The 25,618-nt window shown below is 45.2% G+C and overlaps 1 protein-coding gene across 2 annotated transcripts in view; it reads right to left on the bottom strand.

The window, feature by feature from the left end:
• Nucleotides 1-25,618, bottom strand: part of LNX1 (ligand of numb-protein X 1) — an 85,478-nt gene that overhangs the window by 6,482 nt on the left and 53,378 nt on the right. For both annotated transcript variants that reach the window (XM_056855552.1, XM_056855553.1), the window contains exons 6-8: nucleotides 24,771-24,902; nucleotides 13,199-13,379; nucleotides 7,012-7,240 (exon numbers count right to left, since the gene is read on the bottom strand). In XM_056855552.1, the coding sequence (XP_056711530.1) occupies nucleotides 7,012-7,240; nucleotides 13,199-13,379; nucleotides 24,771-24,902 (542 nt within the window). The remainder of the gene's footprint in view (nucleotides 1-7,011; nucleotides 7,241-13,198; nucleotides 13,380-24,770; nucleotides 24,903-25,618) is intronic.

Below are 25,618 nucleotides of genomic sequence, written 5' to 3'. Positions count from 1 at the left end.
GTATGTTATTACCATGATTTAGTACTATCCATGGGTATGCAGTTGGTTGATGGTAGATCAGCCACAGTAAGGTCATTTATGCACGGGTACTTTCACTCACATTCACCCCCAGTCTGTCTCGGTTGTTCCTGGGAGTTACGCATGAATTTTCCCTCCATTAGAGACGACCTCACTGCCAGCCCTCACAAATCCCAGGACGTCCTGTCCCTCTATTAACCTGATTCTTCCCTCTCCTCTGAGCTCAGCCCGGGTGAAATTCCCGTGCATAAGGCAAAGTGCGGGACACGCAAACTTAGTTTCGCTCACAGCCAATTACAAAGCAGCATGTCCAGAGGTGGGGATTGTAATGCTTCCTCAGAGCTCTTTCTGAGCAGAAGAAAGGCTTTTTAAAACCGTGGCTTGGATTTCTCCCTTCCCCTTGTTTTCAGATTGCTCCATTTTTTGTTTTATGCTCTTAAAATGCTTTTTTTATGTGGCAATTGGGTTTGTGGGGGGGAGGGAACTTTTCTCTCACTACAGCCAATTACAAAGCAGCATTTCAAGGGGCGGGGATTCAAATACTTCTTTATTTGAGCTTAGAGACTACTGGTGCATAGACTCCCAACAGGAAAGTGTGGGTCCAGCGAGCAATGAACCTTAGGCAAAACTTCCATGCATAAACGACCTAAGATAAAAATTGGGGCAATCAGTATTTTTTGGCACATCAGATAATAAAATACATTACAATAATTTTTTAACTGTCTCTAAATTGATGTTCTTAATAGACTGGTAATTCATTTATTACCCCATTTGGGGAAAAAATGCTTTAAAAACATTCTGTATGTCTGGTCATAAATAGCAAGCAGTGTTTTGTGATGGTTTATTGCTAAGATTCAATAGACTGAGCTTGAGCAAATGCAGCCCTTAAAGCAAATTAAATAGGTAACTCAACTAACAACAATTCCACCGAAACAGCTGTTAGTTTGTTGCATCAAAAGTAAACAGAAGCCCCGTGGCGCAGAGTGGTAAGCTGCAGTACTGCAGTCCAAGCTCTGCTCACAACCTGAGTTCGATCCCGAAGGAAGTTGGTTTCAGGTAGCCGGCTCAAGGTTGACTCAGCCTTCCATCCTTCCGAGGTCAGTAAAATGAATACCCAGCTTGCTGGGGGTAAAGGGAAGACGACTGGGGAAGGCACTGGCAAACCACTCCGTAAACAAAGTCTGCCTAGTAAACGTCGGGATGTGACATCACCCCATGGGTCAGGAATGACCCGGTGCTTGCACAAGGGACTACCTTTAGCTTTAAAAACTAACAAGTTTTTTTTTTTCTGCCATAGTCTTTTGTGGACTGCAGACCACTTTTTCAGAGGCATGTAGCTGGTTGTGAGACAAAGCGACCAGCTACGTTTCACATGGTGGGGAAATGGATTCACTCAAAAAAGGCTAGGATTTGTTTAATTGAAAAAGAAGCCTGATATAATAGCAAGTATCTGACCTTGAATATTTGGGATTAACACTAGGGGGAGAGATGGTTGCTTTCAGTCTGCTCAAAAGACCAAGAGACAGAAAACCAGTTACGGTTCATGAGCCATTTCTACTGTGGCGATTGATGTTGTACTGGCTAGTGTGCAAAACACGGTATGAGCATCTCTCTTGAATACTCTAGGAAAGTTAGCAGTGAGAAAAACACTAACAAACAGAGCAACTGAACTATCTGTTTTGGCTGTAAACTAGGTAAAGCAGCCAAAATCTATGTCGGCTGCAACCATTGTATACTTCCACGGATTCATAATGGAAGCACAGCTGTTTCATTTAGGTGGATTTTCTAAATTGGTCTTTGGTGAGTCATCCTTAGATGCTTTGGTAGCGCTTGAGTAACTGTGGCTTGTCTTCCCTGTAGTATGAGTAAAATAAATGCTGGTTATGAAACAGACATGAATGCTAACATTCATCTGTCAGAACCAGATGACAGGGTTTGCCTTTTTGACAGCCGGGAGGTGAAGGAAGGGGATGACAGAGAGGGTGGGGCAAAGAAAGGACATAGTTTGTTGCAGGCTAATCCAAAGCTCACTTACTGCTGGGACAATAAAACTTAACTACTGGTTTTAGGAAGGACAGGCATTTATAAATTACTTACAAACATGTGCAGAGCTTACGATAGCAATTAAATCTCACCACAGATAGTAACCAATAATAGCTTGGAGTTAAAGTGGATCAGGGACGGGCAACCTTTTTGGTTCAAGTGGCAAAACAAAAAGTGCAACATCTACCTGAGAAGATGCTGTTATGCCAACAAAATGTAGAGTGTGGGTGGGTGGGGGAAGGTGAGGTTTGCAGCTGGACTTAAGTGATAGCCGTGCAGTTCTCGGAAGCTATTGTGACTGGCATGAGCCATGCCTGTTGCCTTCTGCCACCTCTCTGTCCACGGCAGTGTGCCAGTGCCTCAGTTGCTTAGGAAGAGATTTGTCCCTTGGTGCCAAGCAAATGTTGGAATATGCAACATATGATGTATGAGAAGGGAAGAACCTCCTGTAGGAGGCAGCATGTGGAAATCTAGTCAGACAGGAATGTGCGTCTCTATCTTCTTCGCTCTGTAAAGTGTAATTTCTTTATGTGTCCTCAAAATTTCTCTCTCATCAGCAATGTAGCTAGTTTGCTCTTTCCACTGTGTTAGTTCTTTAATAAACTACTCTGAACCTTAATCAGTGTCAGATTCCTTGTCATAGGGATACCGTCCGGGGATATAGCACCCACATTCCTATCTGCCTAGCTTTCCACATGCTGTCCCCTGCTGGTTACGAAGAGGGTCCTGGCAACCCGAGCTACTATCTGCACATATGCTGAGGATTGGTAGAAGGAGATTCTTTTCTCTTTCGTGCAGGAACGCTGTGAGGAGGGGGACCCAGATGGACAAATTCCAGGGCCCCTGGTCATCTTGGGGCCCATACACAAGTAGGGTTGCCAGGTCCCTCTTTGCCACAGGCAGGAGGTTTTTGGGGCGGAGCCTGAGGAGGGTGGGGTTTGGGGAGGAGTGGGACTTCAATGCCATAGAGTCCAATTGCCAAAGTGGCCATTTTCTCCAGGTGAACTGATCTCTATTGGCTGGAGATCAGTTGTAACAGCAGGAGATCTCCTGCTCCTACCTGGAGGTTGGCAACCCTATGCTTCCCCTTCATATCCTGCCTTCCCCTTCTTGTTTGCCCTTTCCCTCCCCCATTAGTCACACTCTCACTTCCTGTTCTCTTCTTTTCTTGAATTAATGAAGAAGTAGTAGGTTGCCTTGTTTATGGCCTGAGAAAGGAAATTAAAACACTGAATATTTGACTAAATTACTTCTAGGCCATCAGGGCTGTTATTTCTACCAGACAGGCTGGTAACTGCAGGAAGGCTTTGACAAAATATCCTTGATGCTTATCTGATCCCTTGAAGATTGGGTGGGCAGTGGCCCTTACCAACACCAAGTAGCTACAGAAAGCTTATATATTCAGACAAGAGGATGGGGGGGGGAGTGCATTCATATGCAACGTAATGTGATGCATGGCTGGCAAAAACACCCCACTAAAGACCTTCCAGATGTGTACTGTTAATATCTGAGAGTCAAATACTGAGAAAGAAAAGAGGCTCTTATAACTCACTAGGTAAGATTAAAGTATCTAGTAACCTGTTCTGTTAAGCAACTAAATGCATATTCTGATTCCTGAATTCCTGCCCAAGCAAGCAAGTACTAATATCCACCTCTGTTCCTGTCAATTATAACCAGCTTTATACTCACCCCCCACCACTGACCCCTTTTTAATCTGAATTTAAGAAAACCAATGTACCAGTTCAGCATACTAATCCCCTTTAGTGTTCCTATACACTGTGGCCCTGTTTGTTGACTGGTGCTGCAGCTGGAGATATGATTACAATGAACTTCCTGTTTGCAGACCTCCTGACATGGTGGGTAATTTTCCTTAAGTAAAAGAAACCAGGAGAGGGAGGGAGAGGAAGGTAGCGCATCATGTATAGCTTTGGAACAGGGAGAAGGATATAAAACTGTACAAGCATAATTGTGCTTATATCTAAAACTGCAGAAAGAGAACGTAAAACTGCTCCGCTCTGCTACCATAGCGTGCAAATCTTAGATTTTGCCATTTAAAGGGGTGGGGGTGGGGTTGGAGTTGTAAACAAGGAAAAAAATAATAGTAAACAAAAGAAAGTGTAGCATTCAGACAGAAACTGTCTTGGACTAATCGTATACTAGGATACAAAATTAAATTTTATAGCACTGAGAACACTGGACTCTTGAATACTGTGTTATCATCACACACAATCTAGCATATTAACTTTGGGCAAATTAGTCACATTTGAACTATCAACACATCTTTTTAAATATATAGGGGATCTCTACAGCATACCTAGCAATTATCATTATTGAATGCTGTAGATTGTTTTACATGAAAAATCTTGCTTTACATTACTATGCATTTTGAATGAGTAAAACGTTTTTTATATATAAAACATCTTTCATTCCAAAAGAGAAAATATTTCAAAGGACTTTTAAAGCTTCTCAGTTTCCATTTTTTCCACTGGAAAAACAGAAAAATATATGCCTGGGTGGTAGGGTTGCCAGGTCCCTCTTTGCCACCGGCGGGAGTTTTTTGGGCGGAGCCTGAGGAGGGCGAAGTTTGGGGAGGGACTTCCATGCCATAGAGTCCAATTGCCAAAGCGGCCATTTTCTTCAGGTGAACTGATCTCTATCAGCTGGAAATCAGTTGTAATAGCAGGAGCTCTCCAGCTAGTACCTGGAGGTTGGCAACCCTACTGGGGGAGGGGAAGCTGGATAGAAGGGTTTTCAATTTTGTTATGTATTTCCCCCCTGAGCTTTCACATATTTAAGCAATTCACCTTCCATCTGGCTCAGGTGTGGCTGTCACAGGCAGGCAACATTCCTGCCAACTTCCACTTTCAAGTCTTGCAGATAGTGGGTCAACAGGAATTTCTGCAAGGGTCTGCACAATAGACAGGTAGGGAGCTGGAGTCCATCCAGGGTCCTTGTGCTATGGAGGCCTGAACTAGAAAAATCTTGACCCTGCTCTTGGTCTCCTAGTCCAAGGATACAATAAAAGTCTCTGTTAGGCCACTCATTACCTAACACTGTGGTTTCAATTTGGCATTGAACCCTCAGCATCCATCCCAGAACCCTCCATTTGAAAAAAGGACTCGGGGGCATGGTTTAGGGAATAGCACTGGCATAGAGGTATCTTGGTATTACAACTGATCTCCAGACTACAGAGGTCAGTTTTCCTGGAGAAAAATGGCTGCCTTGGAGGTAGGGGTGCCAACTCAAGGTTGGGAAATACCTTGAGATTTGGGGGATGGAGCCTGGGTAGGGACCTCAGTGGGATATAATACCATGGAGTTCTCCCTCCAACGCAACCATTGATCCAGGGGAACAGACTTCTGTCACCTGGAGATCGGTTCTAATTCCAGGAGATCTCCAGGCCCCACCTGGAGGCTGGCAACCTTACTTGGAGGGCAGACTATGGCATTGTACCCAGCTGAAGCCCTTCCCCTCCCCAAACCCTGTCCTCCCCAGGCTTTACCACCAAAATCTCCAGGAGTTTCCCAACCCAAAGCTGGCAACTGGTCAGGTCTGTTGGGGCTCACTACTGCCCAGCCTGGAGTGGAAGTAGGGTTGCCAGATCCCTCTTCGCCATCGACGGAAGGTTTTTGGGGCGGAGCCTGAGAAGGGCAGGGTTTGGGAAAGGGAGGGACTTCAGTGCCATAGAGACTTCAGTGGGGTACAATGCCATAGAGTTCATCCTCCAAAGCAGACATTTTCTCCAGGTGAATCGATCTCTATCGGCTGGAGATCAGTTGTAATAGCAGGAGATCTCCAGCCACCACCTGGAGCTGGCAACCCTAAGTGGAAGTGCATTTGACTCTGAGAATATGCCCAATGCTCCTCTGTTCATTGAAGAACATGGCTGGTAGAGTTGGACGAGTTCTGCTCATTACTCACTGAGGTCTCCCCAATAAATGCTTGAGGAACCCATGCAGTTTGAAAACGGCAGATCGAATACTTCTAATTACATATTATGTATATATCTCATGAAGAAAACACATGTGTGCGCGTGTGCACACACACACAGAGCCAGTTGGTTTGGGAATAATCCAAAATATTTCATCCAAAAACTAGGTCAAACGGAAAGGGGAATGTGCAAAGTTGTTCAAGAGGATTCTGAAGTCCCTTATTTGGATGCAAGTTTCTCTTCTTGATGGGTTTCTAGATTTTTAGGCTGAGCATGGATTTAAATCTGTATACACCAGACAGGACCTCATCAGGTCCAGAGGAACACTGCAACGAGGCAGGATTTATGTCCCATGGAAACATTAAAGTGCCCTGTGTGAGTGGGTGACAGACTACGCACTCTGTGGTTTTTATTATTTTTACTAAAATTACAACACAGCTGCTTCCGGCCATTACATTTTCTTTTTCTTTTCTTTTCTTCTTTTTTTTTTATAGGGCAGGCTGAGGAGGAGGGAGTTTGCAGACCTTCCCCCCCCCTTATGCACGCATGCTTTTTGAACATCTGGGCAAAGTCAAACTATTTAAAGGGCATATAACTAATGCAGCAGTGTCTGTGGGATCGGCAAGCTGCAGGGGGTTGGGGGGGGGAATGAGGATGGACCGAGGAGAGCCGCCGTCCCAGATCTATGCGCTATGGACTTCTGCATCCATGCAAAGTTGCTCTTCGTTCTTTGAGGACCAGAGATGTTTTCAAAAAATGGGCCTCTTCAGGATCTTCCTTTCCTTCCCTGAAAGCCGGCTTAGGTGCCCTTTCTCCCATATATTGACGTGAGTAAAAATAACAAAATGGAGTGTGTGTGACAGCAAGGCAGGAGGTATTTAAAATCAAATGCTCTGACTCAGTCTGGATTTAATCAAGATGTCAGTGCAATGAACCCAGCCTAGAGAAAGAGCCAGGTAAGAGCCACAAACCTTCCCTCCTCTTTCTGTGCAGGACACAGAAGGGTTTCTTTGACTTACCGCGGCAGCTCCAGCCACATCACCCAGGAAGGAGACCATTCACTGGGGCCGGAGGTGTTCAAATGGGCACTGAGTAGAGACCCGTCGCTCTCATCCACCAGGGTCTCACACTCTTTCAGTTCTAGGGCTTTGAGGATTACAGACGAGGAGGTGTTTTTCAAAAGGGCTACTGCCTCCCCACGGCTGACACCTGTCAGATCAATTCCGTTTACATTGAGCAGAATGTCACCTAGTAGACAGGAAACAAGAGGGAAAAAATCAGTATGGAATGAACAGAATGCTTCTTGTTCTAAAGCTGTGCCTCCATCCCTCATAGAATCATAGAGTTGGAAGGGACCACCACGGTCATTTAGTCCAACTCCCTGCACAATGCAGGAAATTCACAACTGCCTCCCCCGCCTCATTAGTTACCTGCATCATTAGGTTTGCCAGGTCCCTCTTCACCACTGGTGGGTTTTTTTTGAGGCGGAGCCTGAGGAGGGCGGGGTTTGGGGAGGGGAGGGACTTCAATGCCATAGAGCCCAATTGCCAAAGCGGCCATTTTTCTCCAGGTGAACTGCTCTCTATCAGCTGGAGATCAATTGTCATAGCGGGAGATCTCCAGCTAGTACCTGGAGGTTGGAAACTAGGGTTGCCAGGTCCCCACTCACGTTCTGCGGGAGGTTTCTCTGTAGATCGTGTGTGTGTGCGCGCGCACCGACACGGCACTTCCAGTTTACAGTGGTCTAAGGATCCAGTGGTCTAAGGCTCCTCGCGAGGGGAACTTCCAGTTGTAAACCGGAAGTGCCGCGTCGGTGCACGCGCACACACACACGATCTACAGAGAAACCTCCCGCCGAAGGTGAGTGGGGACCTGACCTTAGTTTGAGTGGTAAAGGGTCGCAGCGAAGAGTTTGAGTGGTCTAAGGCTCCTCGCGAGGCGGCACGCGCATGCACGATTGCCCACCAGCCCTCAGGTGGTCGGCGGGCAGAGGGGCACATTACTGGGGGCTTGCCCGCCAACAGCGGGCACTTGGCAACCCTATTGGCAACCCTAGGGTGGGTGGGATCTGTACTAGAGAGGCCTTCATTAGCAGGCCGCGGCTTACAACTGCCCTACCAACTCTGCAGCAAACGACCAGGTGAAAGAGCGTGGAAGGCCTGTTTCTCATAGCTTCTGGGAAAGCCTTTTGCAAAGCTGGTGGGAATGCAGAATCTGGAAGGCATCTGCAAGGGCGCTCTTGAAAGGATGGTGGCTTTGACAGACACTGTTTGTCCAATTGCCAAAGCGGCCATTTTCTCCAGGGGAACTGACCTCTATCAGCTGGAGATCAGTTGTAATAGCAGGAGATCTCCAGCTAGTACCTGGAGGTTGGCAACCCTAGTTTTCAAGCATGTCGATCGATGCCATTTTCCCAACAGCACGTGCTCACTTCATGTCTCTGTGTCACATTTTGGCAATTCTCTCAATATTTCAAACGTTGCCATTATTATTAGAGTACATTGTTTCTTTTAGACATAATGCTATCGCACACTTAATCGACTACAGTATAGTGTAAACATAACTTTTATATGTGCTGGGAAACCCAAAAAGTCATGTGACTTGCTTTATTGCGATATTCGCTTTAACATTTGAAATTGGTCAGTTAGTTCGCAAGTTATAGTTCACATTAGAAAAGGTGAGGGGAAATTGGCTTGGGCCACCTTGATGACATCGTAAAAAGCTTAAGCTACCAATCAGGACCATGTTAGCACAACATAACACATAGAAATGCACTTTTTAGAAAAACATAAAGAAGTTTTGCCACTTAACCAAAATGCTAAAGAGTGTTGGAAATGCTAAAGAGTGCCATACCGTATATGCTATTATAAAGAACTACATATTTATAAAAGACAATATGCACAATGTATGTGAGGGACTCATTACACGTTACGCAGCTCTGCTATGTGCTTTATTCCTTATAACTGTGTGAGTGCTTCTGGGCCTGCGCCTGGATTCTTGTTTTTAAGAAATGAACAATAAGTGGCCAAATGTAACCAGCTTGTTCTCTGTTGCTCCAGAGACTAGGACACGGAGTAATGGATTTAAACTAAGAGAAAAGCGATTCCACTTAAACATTAGGAAGACCTTTCTGACGGTGAGGGCTGTTCGACAGTGGAATGTGCTGCCTCGGAGGGTGGTGGAGTCCCCGTCTTTGGAGGTCTTCAAGCAGAGGCTGGATGGCCATCTGTCGGGAGCGCTTTGATTGTGGGATCCTGCATGGCAGGGGGTTGGACTGGATGGCCCTTGTGGTCTCTTCCATCCTTGTGAACTTGTGTTTGTCTACAACTTAATGTTAATTGCAAAGGGGTAGCCATGTCAATCTTTTAGAGTGTAATAAAACAGAAGTCCAATGACACCTTAAAGACTAATATTGAAATAAATGTTGTTAGTTGATTTCAGTATTAGTCTTTGAAGTGCCACTGGACTTTGGTTTTATTTAACTGAAAATTAGGAAGTTGATAGTGCCATTATTTTAATTACCCTCTAATTACCAGTAGTTTATAAAATGATCAAAGATCAAAGGGAGGATTTGTTGCTACTCCTCTCAGAGGATTTACTTTTGGGACTCAAAAAATAATTTCCCATAAAAACAATGAAACTTTATTTTTTTAAAAAATATCTGTGATCTCTATGTATCTCTGCATTTTGTAAAAAAAAAGTATTACTCTTCTGGCTCTGGTTTGGCAAGCAATTTCCTTATCAATCAGAAGAAACAATAGGGAGAATAGCCTCCCTGCTTGTTATGTAAGGATGGTGTGATTCTTTTGTTCTCTCCGCCAGGATTACAGGGCTATATAAGACATGAGTTGACAGGAACCACGTGTATTGTGTAATATTTAAAGAGACCCTGAGATATATTTTAACATCAAAACATATATATGTAGTAAAATGTGATGCATTACAAAACCATAGCACAACAGATCACTTACAGAGGACGATATATATTGTAGGATGCATAAACAACATGTGACAGGAATCTAGTATTGTATCCTGTCTCAAAATGTCATACCAGAGGAACATAAAACTGAAGTAAGAGGAAATTTCTGTGCCTAGGTCTTCAGCCTCTGATTATAATGAGCACAGCGGCTGAATATTCTGGCTCACTCCCACAAAATGTAAACTCTAAACATCTGAAAACACTGTATCATCCTTAGTGCAATCGAAAATCATGGCTCTGAGTGTGCTTTGACATTTAAGTTCCCAGGGGAATTCCCAGCACAAAGCTCCCTGAGGTGGCCATGTGGCGAACACAAGGACTTTGCAATGTGTAAATCGACCCTTAGCCCTGTCCCTCCACTGATTTATGGGATAGAAAGTATGTGGATTTAGTGAATTCTCAAATATTTAACGTATGGAATATGATGCCATATTTCAGGATTTTTGGTAATATCTCCTAGTAATTCAGCAAAAATGTCCATTTCCCTTGAAAACATCAGATTGTTGTCTGCACTCTCTGAGTCACGCAAGTCAGTTCTCGACAAGAGGTGAGTCAGAGGCCGGTCTCCCTACAAACTGTGCAGCAAATTAACATATTTGCTATTAAGTCTCCATCTGAACATTCTTACAGTATCTTTCAAATGATGTGGTTCAGAAAGGAATCTATGACTAGCTGTCTCCTCAATCTGGTTCATGATTTCAGACCACAATTCCCTTTTGGCATCATGTATGGAGAAAAATCAATATGGCTGATGTATAAAATGTTAAGGGTTAAGTGTTAACTGTTTTTTTTTTTTTTAACTTTTAAAATCATCTTTTAGCTTGAAACATAACATAAATGCTATGACAGTGCCAAATCTCTAGAGGGAAAGGGTTTATCTAAAACTGTCTCCTTCACTTTCCTTATATAAATCAGTTTAATTTTCAAATCCCAGAAACGTTTTATAGTATTTGGACAAAGGTCCTTTTAGGCTTCTCTGAAGGTGATTTCTGACACTTGGAATACTGTGTACAGTTCTGGTCACCACACCTAAAAAGGGATATTACAGAGCTTGAGAAGGTGCAGAAAAGAGCAACCATAATGATTAGGGAACTAGAGCAACTGCCCTATGAGGAGTGGTTAAAACTCTTAGGGCTGTTTAGCTTGGAAAGAAGGCGGCTAAGGGGAGACATGATAGAGGTCTATAAAATGATGCATGGTTTGGAGAGAGTCGACAGGGAGAAGCTTTTCTCCCTCTCTCCTAATACCAGAATGCGGGATCATCTGCTGGAGCTGGAGGGTGACAGATTCAAAGCAGATAAAAGGAAGTATTTCTTCACACAACACATAGTTAAATTGTGGAACTCCCTGCCCCAGGATGTGGTGATGGCTGCCAACTTGGAAGGCTTTAAGAGGGGAGTGGACATGTTCATGGAGGAGAGGGCTATTCATGGCTACTAGTTAAAATGGATACTAGTCATGATGCATACCTATTCTCTCCAGGATCAGAGGAGCATGCCAAATATATTAGGTGCTGTGGAACACAGGTAGGATGGTGCTGCTGCAGTCGTCTTGTTGCGGGGCTTCCTAGAGGCACCTGGTTGGCCACTGTGTGAACAGATGGCTGGACTTGATGGGCCTTGGTCTGATCCAGCAGGGCTTTTCTTATGTTCTTATGAGTTTTCACATTTAAGGCTTAAAAGTTCCCTGCTTCAATTGGGTTTTAATGTGAATGCAAAAGCTCCACTGGTCAGAAAGATTATTTGTATTACAAATATCTCTCCTCTTGCTTTCCTTTCCACAGGCACAACAATCAGATATAACTGCAAACAGCAAGGGAGAGGCTCAAAGGTTATTTATGCCTCCTGTATAGGGTTGCCAGGTCCCTCTTTGCCACCTGCGGGAGGTTTTTGGGGTGGAGCCTGAGGAGGGATGGGTTTGGGGAGGGGAGGGACTTCAATGCCATAGTGTCCAATTGCCAAAGCGGCCATTTTCTCCAGGTGAACTGATATCAGTTGTAATAGCAGGAGATCTCCAGCTGGTACCTGGAGGTTGGCAACCCTACTTACTAGCCTTGCTGGGATGCAGTGATATTCCGGGCAGGTGGGGGAGTCAGAAGCCTACTCCCTGCTGGGATTGGTTTCTGAACTAAGGGGATGCAACAGCTAATCTGTTTGGCAGCTGCTTCACTAGCTTGGTGTGAGCTGAACATATCCAGTATTGGCTCATGGTCTGGTCATGAGTGCTGAACATGGCAAAATTTACAGTATCCCTAAGAACTACACTTTGCTTGTTGCATTTTCCCTGCAATTATTCCTATTGCTTGTACCAGCTAGTACCTGGAGGTTGGCAACCCTACTCCTGTATGAGAATGAGCTAGATCCATCTGTATAAGGAAGCAAGTGTCGAAATGCTGTGGGAGAAAATACTTTTAGTATGTAGCATCCACAATGTAGGCTCACTGGCTGCATTGACCAAATCCTGTTGCATGTGCCAAGGCTCCATGAGCACGGCAGCTGGTGTACAGCTTTCAGGGGAAGTCAACACTTCCCCCAAAGCAATCTGTTCCTTTCACTTTAAAACCCTTTACAGTTTTATAAAATATTGCCAATATAAAAATGCCAGATTGCTAAACTACTGGGGAGAGTAGGGTTTTCAACCTAGCTGGAGATCTCCCGCTATTACAACTGATCTCCAGCTGATAGAGATCAGATCACCTGGAGAAAAATGGCTGCTTTGGCAATTGGACTCTATGGCATTGAAGTCCCTCCCTTCTCCAAACCCCGCCCTCTTCAGCTCCGCCCCAAAAAAAGTCTCCCGCCGATTTCAAAGAGGGACCTGGTAACCCTAACTCCATGGCATTGAAGTCCCTCCCCTCCCCAAACCCCACCCTCCCCAGACTCCGCCCCCCAAAAATCTCCAGGTATTTCCTAACCTGCGGAGCTGCCAACCCTAGGGGAGAGGGAGGGGAGCATGTACAACCTCCTTATTTGAAATTGTCTCATATATGTTATAACTTAGACCTGAAAAACTGCAACTGATGACCAGCTTTGCAGTGATCTTTCCCATGAAATCTCCTCAAGTCTAGTTCAGATCGTGTGATATAGGACAAGGCAGCTATTACCACCAGAACAACTTATACAAACATATGAGCAACAGCACATGGTTGGCATAGTTCACAAAGACCGGGTCATTGTTTTGGTCTCCCAATTTTGCTATCCCCCCTCTCTGTAACCCACTAGTGTTACCTGTTTTGATTCTGCCATCTCTGCTGATGACTCCACCTGGCTCGACGCTTATTACATAAATAGGCAAATCCCATTCCCTGTGGGAGGACGCACCGCCTGCCACTGTCATTCCCAGTGACTCTGCATTATCTTTTTGGACAACCACCACCTTTTCGTGACAGGTGACCGCATGGAGGGCAGCCTGTGGAGACCAAAGAGCAAACATCAGAACCGATGCATGTGCAGAACCGATGCATGTGCAGAACCGATTGTGATGAACTACTCTTAATTCATATAATAAGTTGCTTAAATATGATGGGCAGGAAAAATCGCTGCCTTTAGTGCCATTTTGTGGAGAAATGCCCTCAACCCTAGAATTCACTCTGATAATTCAACCATTGGTCCACACAATATTCATGTCCCAGGAGCGCTCTGCAAATCTGCAGCTGGCAGAGAAGACAAGTACTGGGAATGATGCATCCATCTCGTAAATACAAAGCACTCAGGCACTTCCTTATGCAAAGGGCAGGCCAGAGGAACACAACAAAGGGTTTGCCGCCTCACACCTTGCTAGAATGTCACACCTCAACTGGGGTGATGGACAGCCAAATGGCTAGTCAGTTTTTCCTTTTCCTCTTAAGGCAAGAAGATCAGAATGATGCGGGGGTGGGGGGAAAGAGGATACAAACTGCCAAGGAGAGATTATAAATTCCCACGGGAAAGAAAGTCTCCCATCTCACTCTTCTCCTGGGATGTGCACAAGCCATGAAGGGCTAAGTCTTTAACTAGGACTCTATCTTCCCTGCTTGGCAGCACGGCGGAGAAGTCCCCAACTCTGAGAGCTAAGGTAATGATGGACTTTTAACTATTGCAACTTTAAGAAATACTGTGCTTGTGTGTAAAGCACCATCAAGTTGCAGCCAACTTATGGCAACCCCGTAGGGTTACCTATCCTAATTAAACATCGTTTAAGATAAGCCTTTCAAAAGTGGGCTGTCTTTTTCTGAAATTTACAGTCTCCTGATCCAACTAACTGCAGTTCCACAACAGGTATAATCATAAACACGCCAGTGAATCACTACTGGAATAGGATGTAGTGGCATGAGGAAAAGGAAGCTTCCCCCACTAAAGTGAATGCTGAAACTTACTTGTGCAAGTGTTCTATGTATACCTTACAAAAGGCTCTCTATATACTGGGGTAACAGCCCATTCCTGAAAAATGGGCCCAAAGCCCTTAGGAGGCTGACTACGGCCTCCGCCGGCACAGGGGCCCACACTGCCGGCGCCCAGAAGGCGCACGCCGGCATGAGTAGCCCCAGTGCTGGCGTGCAGGGCCAGGTGCCGGCAGAGGCTGCGGCGGTGAGCTGAGAAGTGTTCCGGTGACCCGGGAGGCGTTCCCAGGGTGTAACGGCGCCGGCCGCGGGGTGGGGCCGACATTAGTCGGCCTCCCGAGCACTCTCGGCTCGGGAATGCCCCTTTTTATTTTTGTTAAGATACGCCAGCTTTTAGCTTTTAGCACTGCCGAAACCTCTTTAGGAGACAATGCCGCTAGTTTGCCTCCTAAGCCCGGCGCAGGCATTCCTTTCAGGAATGCACTGTTAATCCATCTAAGACTAGGGCCAATTATGCATGGAAGGTTTTGCATTGGATTTGCCCCTCTATTGATGCACATTTTCCCCATCCTAATTCTCAGAATCCCTACATGGGGTCTTATTGTTGAGTTTTAAGAATTTGGAAAGGGCAAAATGTGCATCTAGAGAGCAGCAGATCCAAGGCAAAACCTCCCATGCATAAAGGACCAAGGACAGCTTTTCTACATTAAAGAAACCCAGATCAACTCAAAAGAATATTTTCAATGGCAAGAATTAGTGGGTTTTTTTTTTTTAGAGGAAATGCCTTTTTTGTAAGTCAGGGCAACATTTGACTTTGTGCCTAAGTTTGAAAATTGTCTACTTCCTCTTCATCATACAACCATAATGTTGCAGCTAATGTAGGTACTTCATGTACTGCTTTGTGAGGGACATGGTACAAATTTAAACAGGTTTGAAAGGGTGACATGCATAAGTTAATTGTCACCCGTTAGGTTTCATAAAAAGGACAAGGAAACAACTGATTGCTTCCTGTGTCCTGACCAAAACCCTGTCACAAGTTTCTCTTCAAAGATTTCCTAGAACCGCTGCTTATCTACATTATTATAAATATGAGGCAACTTGGAGAGGCTCAAGTAAGAAAGGGGGAAAGATTAGGGTGTTGGTGATGAAAGGAAAGGAAAGCTTTTCTTTTAATAAACACAAAGTGTACTTACTTGCCTTTATTGCTGATAACCAAGTCAACCAGTTTAAAGGCACGGTTTATCAATGACAGCGTTTCGGTATGTTCTCTTCTAAACAACGGTTTACCCTTTCAGATTTTGACATTACGTCGGGGGCTTCCCCTAAGAGGCGGAATATAACAGCTTGCCTGCTTTTTAATGTTTACTTTACGATAAATATTTATGGCAGATTCTCTCCACTTAGTGTCCTGAGGATGTCTCATGGGTAATGGTCGCAGCTGGTGAGATGAGTACAGTTTTAGGTACTTGAAGCTATTTTTTCAGCAACAGGGATTTTATGTGCCTTACTAGGCCCTAGTCAGATAATAATGTATTTAAAAGCAAAACAGGGCCATTTCAACAAAGAGCTGCTGTTTTGTTTTAGTAAGGGCTGATTTGACTTTATACTCAAGCTCCTACTGATTGCAAAGAGAGCACAACTCAGCTCTGCCAGAAATTTCAGTGATCCAGTCTTGGGGGGTGGGGGTGGCAGCCCCGATTTACTCAAATCCTAATTCCTGTTATACAGAATCTAGCTGTTTGGTCAGATCCAGTTCTTTAAATCAAATTCTGAAGGCAGTTTCTGTCCAAGTCCAGGCAGCCCTTCCACCCACTCCAAAGAGCAGAGGAAGACAGATGGCTCCCTTCAAAGTCACTCAACTTAATCAGACTGATTCTTCTCCTTCACAACTGGAGCAAGAAATGTTCTCATTCCTCAAGACTGGGTGAAGTCAACATTGAGAAGCTCCAAACGTTTGCTTTCAAGTCCCAGTAAAACCATTTGGACAATTTATTGTTATTTACTTTCTCTGGACTGGGGCCAGAAGCTTGACTACTATGGTTATCTTTTTAATAGCCAAGGTTGTATCTAGAATCACAATCAAGCACAAGCATTGCCAAGTTATGGGCAGCAGAAACCACCCTTTTGATGAAAAATGGGGCCACCCACGCTCATCATTTTCTTCCAGTACATCCACATACCTTATTCAGTTTAACTAAGCAAATCCTTAGAAACGGGGCCTATCTTTTTTTTTTTAACCTATGCGTGGTGTAGTGGTTAAGAGCGGTGGTTTGGAGCGGTGGATACTAATCTGGAGAACTGGGTTTGATTCCCCACTCCTCCACACAGAGGCGGATCTACTGTGAAACTAATGAAGCTTAAGCTTCAGGGCCCCTAATCCTGGAGGGGCCCCCTGCAGCAACTTTTTTTAATGAGTTAATTTCTCAACAAAATCGATGGAGCTTTTTAGTGATAGAATCATAAGCCAATGAGTGGAAGTACTTAATATTGACTTTAGAATAAGCTCTAATACCCATTTCATAAGGCCTGAAAATGTCCCTGTAATCGGTCAAATTTCAAAATTTTCTTGGAGGTTTGCAGAGCTCGAACCCCCCAGCTGTACGGGCTCACTGAGCTCTCCAGAATCTATTCACAGCTAACACAGCAGCGGGATCCTCGAATCCTTTGTTGGTGCACAGCTTAATAGTTCTGTGGTTTTATTTCATCACTGTATGGCCCATTTTCAAGGACTCCACCCCACCACCCAGTTCTCCACCATTTCGGCCTCAAGGTCCTTGCAAAGGCAGCAAGGCCCTTTGGACCTTGTTGGATGTTGCCCTCTTGTGGCTGGTTGCGAAGGGGCCCCCATAACAGTTCAAGCTTCAGGGCCCCAAAAGTGTAGGGTCCGCCACTGCCTCCACACGAAGCCAGCTTGGTGACCTTGGGGTAGTCACAGCTCTCTTAGAGCTCTCTCAGCCCTACCTACCTCACAGGGCATCTTTTGTGGGGAGGGGAAGGGAAGGTGATTGTAAATTGGTTTGATTCTTCCTTAAGTGGTTGAGAAAGTCGGCATATAAAAACCAACTCTTCGTCTTCATCATCATCTATTAACAATTACCATCTGCAACTATTGAACAGGATGCCACAAAGGAACTGTGAAGTACTTCTGTAGGTAAAAGGAGAAATGGCAACTGGTTTAAATTAAAGAATGGTGACTGGATGCATCCATACATCATGGGATACTGCGCTCTTGTCGCTATGTAGAAATAATTTGTAACTGGATTGGCTTGTCCACACAGGATAATCCCATTGCAAATGACTTCTATTATGCAGCGGTGGTGCTATATCCAGCGATGTGTGGATGCAGCCTGAAAGTGGATATTACAAAACCACTTGATGTTGGATGAGTTTGGGTATGTGAAGAAATGGGCTTCTTTTCCCTTGAGGTTTACAGGGAAACTTTTAACCATTTTTTTCCCTTGGGAAGGAGGGAGGTAGGAGGCATGGCAAATAATTCCTGGCACCACCTGAGCCACCTTCTTAGAAATGCAGATGGAAGTATCAGGAGACAAAGGCCAAAAACGCATGGTCCCTTAACCCACTTTATTCCCCATTTCAGCCAGGATCAAATTTACCCAGGCTGGGGGGGAAACTGTACGCATTACCTTGAAGAGCAGGGATGAAACTGTGCAAATTGATCCATGTAAATAGAAAGTGCGGGAGACGTGAAATTCCTGTTTAGTTTGGCACGCCCCCCACGCCCCCGGTGATTGGTCATTTCAAATTAACCAATGAGGGCCTTCCCCGCCCCAGGAAACGACCAATCACCGGGGGGCGGGGGTGTTAATAGAGTGGGTTAAGGGACCATGCGTTTTTGGCCAAAGAAGTGGGTCAAGCCCCCCCACCTTCTCCTAGCAGGTATCAGAGACTTGGAGGTTTTAAAAATGCTAGAAGGGGCTCCAGGAAGAAAGTTTCTGGAGGTTCCAGGAAAAACGTCTTTGACCCAGGTTGACCTGGTCAGTGGGTGGAGAAAGAAAAGGATTAAAACTGCTGAGAGGGAGGAGAGAGCTCTCTTTTGGTTGGGACACTCAGGGAAGACAGAGCTCATCTGAGGCCTGGAGAAAGTAGCCATTTTGACCACGTGCTGGTCCCAGGCGCTGAAGATAAGATAATGGAAACAGGGTAGAGACTTACAATATCTTAAGCTTAAGAGCCTGTCCTATATTCCAGTAACTGATAGGGCATGTATAGAGAGAAGGACAGAAGAACTGTGTTTCTCTCAGTTCTTTTGAATCCCTTGCTCAATCTGTTGCTGTGCTAAAAGTATGCTTGGAAATGTTTTACTTTTAATAAATACTTTTTAACTTTGAATGCTGACCATACTTCTCTGTACCACATAGACCTCCACCAGCTTGGAACACGCTATTGTAAAGCAGGGGGAGCTAGGAGGGAGGCTGGCAGTCGGCAAGCAGCTATTTCTCCAGTGGCAACCCCAGGCAGCATCTTGTCCCCGTGGTGCCCAGAAGTGGGGTAAGGGGGAGACACTGAGGCAAGGCCTCAAGGTTACGGTTGCCAAGTGCCCGGTGGCGGCGGGTAAAATCCCACCAATCCACCGGGCTGCCTGCCGACCACCTGAGGGCCAGTGGGCAATGCGTGCACGTGCGCCCACGTGAAGCGTCCACGTCACTTTTGGTTTTACCCGGAAGTGACGCAAACGCTCTAGCAACCTCTGCCGAAACTCTATGGAAATCATAGAGTTTCGGCAGAGATTGATAGAGCGTCCGCGTCACTTCCGGGTAAAACCGGGAGGGACGTGGAGGCAGTTGTGTGGGTTGCGCGGGCTGAAGAGCTCCCGGCGGTGGAGCGAAGAGATCTGGTAAGCCTACTCAAAGTTTGAGAGGGACACGGGGGGGGGGATCCTGACCCCCACCCCAGTGGGCAAGTCATACAATGGTCAGGTGGTGGCAGCGGTTACCCGAATAGAGAAAAAGGCAACCCCTTCCAGGAGAGGTTGAGAATCCCTGGGAGAGGGCAGGAGTGGAATAGGGCCTGCGAGTCTGAGCAGGCCCATTCTTCCTCGGGGTAAACAGAAAAACAGCCTGCCTGTTAGAAGGTCCTTAAGGTTCCTTTCCTTGTTGCATGAGAACAATCAGATACGGGAAGTTAAATTTCACGTTCTCTTGTTGCACAGGCAGTGTTAAAAAAAAGAAGAAGTATAATCACACTCAGCCGAGCGGTATGCAAAACATGCTCCAAACTGCCATTAATGAAGTCTGAGGCTGTGTTTGTTAGGGTGCCTCACAACTTCCTCAGCACTCAATGCTGGACAATTCATTGTTTGCATTTGGCAATGGCTTCAGAGCCAACCTCTTTCCCCACGGAGGCAGGATGTCATGGGTTTCCTCTGCCAAAATGGATGCCTGAACCATTCTTATAACAACAAATGATGTCGGCGGCGGGAGCTTATGCTTGGCTCTGGGTATTACAAACGTGAACGCAGTATTGATCCAGCAATTACATCTGTGTTCTAGAAAGGGCTGAGGAGAGCTGGCTCTCTAAGAAAAAAAGAACGAGGGGATGGCAATATTTAAATCAAATCATCCTAGAGAGTGTAAAATTTTTTAAACATATGGCACTGGAATATATGAAGTAATTTTGAACTGGTAAGATTTCATCAAGCAATCGAATATTTTTGTGTTTATCACAACCTGAAAAGCAAGTAGACTGACGTTACGCATGGCCTTTTGATAGGGTTGCCAACTGCCAGGTAGTAGCAGGAGATCTCCTGCTAATTCAACTGATCTCCAGCCGATAGAGATCAGATCACCTGGAGAAAAATGGCCGCTTTGGCAATTGGACTCTACGGCATTGAAGTCCCTCCCCTCTCCAAACCCCGCCCTCTTCAGGCTCCGCCCCCAAAATCTCCCGCCAGTTGCGGAGGGACCTGGCAACCCTACCTTTTGAGATCAGTTTCAGTTGGAAGCAAAAGGCCTGTTTATTTCTTCACACAATGCAAAATTAACTTGCACAACTCACAGCCCCAGGATTTGGTGAAGGCTGCTAGTTTAGTTAGCTTTAAAAGGGGACTAGATGGACTTGTGGAGAATATATGAATGGCAAGATCCAGCATGGTGTAGTGGTTAAGAGGAGCAGACTCTAATTTGGAGAACCGGGTTTGATTCCCCACTCCTCCACATGAAGCTTGCTGGATGACCTTGGGCCAGTCACAGGTTTCTCAGAACTCTCAGCCCATGTGGAGGCAGGCAATGGCAAACCACTTCCAAACATCTCTTGCCTTGAAAACCCTATGGGTTCACCATAAATCAGCTGTGACTTGACGTCACTTTCCACCACCATTAGCCTGGTGTCTGGATAAGGTTTCCATGTTTGGAGGAAGTCTACTTCTGAATGCCAGCTGCTGGGGCAGGCAGCAACAGGAGGAAGGCACTGGGTCTGATCCAGCAGAGCTCTTCTTATGTTCTGTTGTGAACTCCAAATAAATATATAAAGATAAATTAAGATATAAAAGTAGATTAGGATTATATATTGCCAAGATCAATTATACATACATACATACAAGAAGGAGGAGGAGTTGGAGTTGTTTTTTATATGCCGACTTTCTCTACCACTTAAGGAAGAATCAAACTGGCTTACAATCGCCTTCCCTTCCCCTTCCCACAACAGACACCCTGTGAGGTAGGTGGGGCTGAGAGAGCTCTAACAGAGCTGTAACTTGCCCAAGGTCACCCAGCTGGCTTGGTGTGTAGGAGTGGGGAAACCAAGCTGGTTCTCCAGATTAGCCTCTGCTGCTCATGTGGAGGAGAGGGGAATCAAACCCAGTTCTCCAGATCAGACTCCACTACACCACGCTGGCTCTCATATTGTCTGCCCATAACGGACCATTTAGTCTTGCTAGTCAAATCTAATCGCTGTTTTAAACTTCAGCTCCATTCTTGCTATGGAGAGGTGAAAGAAACCACAAGGTAAGACAACACCGAGTTATGCAGCACAGATGAAGCTGTGTCCCGGAGTACAAGGGAGGAAAGGGCCAGGGATCAGCTGTTACACATGGCAGGAGGCTTTCCTTTCTACCTGACTCAAAAAGAAGGAAAACAAGAGAGATCAGCTAATGTTGCTCACAGCAGCATGGACTTTCCTCTTGAAACGTGACCTCCACGGAAGAGGTCTAATAGGGGCAAGCAGCAGCTATCAGCTAGTCATTGTGTGGTCACTGGGCGGTCATTGCTGGCACACGGAACAAAGAGAGGGACAAACCTGACTGAAAGGCTATTTTATTTTAATTATCTCAAGCACTTTCCAACTCCTAGGGTTCCAGGAGACAGTGCCAACTTGCAAATGCTACAGAGTTCTCCCAATAATTAAATCAAGGGTGTTAGCAGGAAAGCACCTGAAGGAATCTCTCCCACAAGTTCCTTGTTGTATGGGGCTCCCTACATGCCTCAGCTGCCATTCAAGTACTGCAAGGTCGAGGGGGGCAGTTTCTAAACTGATATTCAAAGGAACCCATTTCAAGGTTTTAGTAAAGATGAAGGGGAAGGAATTCACAGCAAGGTTCAAATGCATGTATTCAATATTAAATTGTAACAAAGCCATCTAGTTCAAGAGCGTAGAACTCTCCTACTGTTTTCCTGATTTGAAACAGCTGTGTTGTGAGCTGCCCATGTACTGATATGGCTATAATCAGTTTCCCCAATGGACCAAATGTCATGAGGGGGAAGGTCTAAGCCCCCTCTTCCATGGTTTCCATCCAAATTGGGCCCCTGCGTGCCTGGGAAACATGGTACTCCCAGAAAACATCTGCGGTGTGTAGGGTTGCCAGCTCTGGGTTGGAAAATACCTGGAGATTTTGGGGGCAGAGCCTGAAAAGGGTGGGGTTTGGGGAGGGAAGGGACTTCAATGCCATAGAGTCCAGTTGCCAAAGTGGTAATTTTCTCCAGGTGAACTGATCTCTATCGGCTGGAGATCAGTTGTAATAGCGGGAGATCTCCAGCTACCACCTGGAGGTTGGCAACCCTAGTGGTGTGCCTCAGGGATATACCGGTGGAAAATGTAATGAATAGTTGGGCCAAAACTATATAGCGTCAGAAAATAATTCCTGTCTATCCTGAGATTTATATTTTACAGACAATGTTTATTATTTATATGTGACTAATTTTCTCCACAATTAATATCCTTTAATGTTTATGATTGAAGAGCTGATTGTTTTCAATGTTCAAAAGCTTAACTTGATACCCATATATACTGCTTGTCCTGTTGCAGCTCTATGAGATTGTTTTTGTCCAAATCATACACTTTCTCTATTCTACTTCTCAGACAGCAAAAACTAAGATACATGTGCTAAGGTAGCATAAGGTGCAGCAGTTTTGGGTATTGGGTATATTTGCAGTTTTGCTATATTACATAAATACCACACATTGTACATTTTTATATGCTTATAACAGATTATAACAGATGTATTTTATGCTGTTAAAGCAGGATAATAAGTTTAGGTTTTATACGACAGTATTATACATTGTCATCTTTCCCAAAATTTCAGGGTTTCTTTCCCCATAGGAAAACAAAACCCAGGTTTTTTTTTATGGCTTCAAAACGTTCTGGAAATTAGATGTGCCTACTCTACATGCAGATGGGACATGGTCGCTTGGATGTGTCAGTTGCTGTTCTTAGAAGTGGAGGTCACCATCCAGTCAATATTTTCCTTTTGTCTTGTACATAAGGAGACGCGAAAGCTTACTTGAGAACAAAAATAATTCCTGTACTATTACTCTCTTTAGATTTAGGATTTTATGTAGCGGCACAGGAAAGGGGCCACAGCTTAGGGGGAGAACCCATCCTTTCTGAGAATAAGATACCAGGTTCAGTTCCCAGCATCTCCAGTTAAGGAATCTCAATCAGCAGCAAGGCTGATGAAGACCTTTCCGGAAGACCCCAGAGAGTAGAATAAACAAGATGAGACAGACCAACAAGTCCAGATCAGTATAAGACAGTTTGGTATGTTCAGATGCCTGTTTCCTACTACATGCAAAAGGGCAATGAAGCTACTGCTAATCCAAGGACCTTGGTGTGTGTACCAATTCAAGTACGGTTGCCAGCTCTGGGCTGGGAATTACCTGGAGATTTTGAGGGTGGAGCCTGAGGAGGGCGGGGTTTGGAGAGGGAAGGGACTTCAATGCCATAGAGTTCAATGGCCAAAGCAGACATTTTCTGCAGGGGAACTGATCTCTATCACCTGGAGATTGGTTGTAATAGCAGGAGATCTCCAGACACCACCTGGAGGTTGGCAACCCTAAATTCAAGTTATATTTTCAGAACATTCACATAAGATCCTTTAGGAGAGTAAAAAAGGGTGGCTCTGGGAGTGATAGCAGCAGCAAAGGCTGACACTTTAGAGATCTCCAGTACCCATTGACAACTGAAAGGAAAACATCAACCACAGCCTTTACCCTGGAAAACATATGCCAGACTATTCAATCAGCTGAGGGGAAGGAAAATAGAGTGGGGGGGCTCTCTGTTGCTGCTTCCTTACAACACTCAAGCTCCTATCCTGATGCAGCACTGAAAATAAGAGCCAGAGTCAGGACCAGGCTGTGTCTGGAAGACCCAGTTCCATCCCTGGTTTGTGTTGTTGTTAAAGGGCTAGAAAACATGGATATAGGAACAGAAACCTTTTCCAAATACCCATGAAACTGTTGTTTCTGCTGGATGGGGGAGGCGAGTAGGGGAAACTAAGGCAAGTCTACTCCCTCAGGTTCCTGAGGACACCCGTTGTTTATCAGACTTGACAGGCCAAGATGAGTTTGGAGTGGTCAGCCGCCAAAGCCCATCATTTACTCACAGAGAAAGGGAGTATAAAATGCTTGTTGAATTATAGCCTCTCCTGTTTTCTCTTGATGTACTCAGTAAATCAGAGCAGTGATCTCCCTTGCACACCAGCAGAAGATGCAGGACCCTGGAACCGCCCTCGCATCTTTCTTGATAACAGTTAACCTCAAACTGATTGACAGGAATAGAGTCCTATTCATCTCCTACCAGATGGCAGGAATCCCTGAAGCTACTCAGCAACAGCCTTGCCTTTCTAGCTTCACTCCAGATGGAGAAAGTGCAGATAAGTCCCCCTTAATTCTTATTAAAGTGTATTACATTTTGCTGGAAAGCATGGCAGTTGAACAGAATGCTGGGTGTACATCTGTATAAAAACAACTTGGGCTCTGTGATTATCTTACAACTTCCTCTCTCTCTCCCCCCCTCTCTCTGTCATTCCCCACTGCTCATTCACAAGACAGCAGCACTTCCCAGCATATAAACAAAGAGAATCACGGTTTCTGTGTTTAAGCAGCAGCATTAAAATGTGCTTTCTTTTTGTGATGCTGTCCAGAGATTGGAGTTAAGAGACATTAACGTATTAGTCAACATACCAGACCTCCTCTTTCTTTCCCTTCACAGAAGGAGCCATAATGAGGAGAAACAGTGGTAGGCCTCACCTTGTTAGGATTATTCCTCTGTGCAGGACAAGGTTGATGGCTACCATTGTAATCCCATCCAGCCTCCTGCAAGATATCTGGAGCCTGCTGCCTTTGCCGAGACACGGTGAAGTGGACGCGCTTCTCACTAGCCTGCACGTCGAGACATGGATAAAAAACACTGTTTTTGTAAATCAGAATGAAAAATATATTTCGAATGACTTTGCTGACATTGCTAGTTATCGCTGATTCCATCCTGGACAGAAATTTTCTATCCCAACAGATGTACTGCTGTCTCAAAATTACTCTTAGTACAAGGCATTAAATCATTAACATATTTCATTTTCTTGCGGTTTCCTAGGGTTGCCAAGTCCCTCTTTGCTACTTGTGGGAGGTTTTTGGGGCGGAGCCTGAGGAGGGAGGGGTTTGGGGAGGGGAGGAACTTCAATGCCATAGAGTCCAATGGCCAAAGCGGCCATTTTCTCCAGGTGAATTGATCTCTATTGAGGTGGTAGCTGGAGATCTCCCGCTATTACAACTGATCTCCAGCCAACAGAGATCGGTTCACCTGGAGAAAATGGCCGCTTTGGCAGCTGGACTCTATGGCATTGAAGTCCCTCCCCGTTTTAAACCCCGCCCTTCTAAGGCTCCACCCCCAAAATCTCCAGGTATTTCCCAACTTGGAGCTGGCAACCCTAGGTATAATGCCACAGAAGCCACTTCCAAAGTGACCATTTTCTCCAGGTGAACTGATCTCTATTGCCTGGAGATTGGTTGTAATCCCAGGAGATCTCCAGCCACCACCTTGAGGTTGACTACCCTATACATTCCCAAAACACGTATGTGACAATACTGAGATCCTGAACCTT

Source organism: Euleptes europaea, chromosome 9 (genome assembly GCF_029931775.1).
Source record: "Euleptes europaea isolate rEulEur1 chromosome 9, rEulEur1.hap1, whole genome shotgun sequence".
Classification (NCBI taxonomy): domain Eukaryota; kingdom Metazoa; phylum Chordata; class Lepidosauria; order Squamata; family Sphaerodactylidae; genus Euleptes; species Euleptes europaea.
This window is presented reverse-complemented; position numbering and strand designations above follow the sequence as displayed.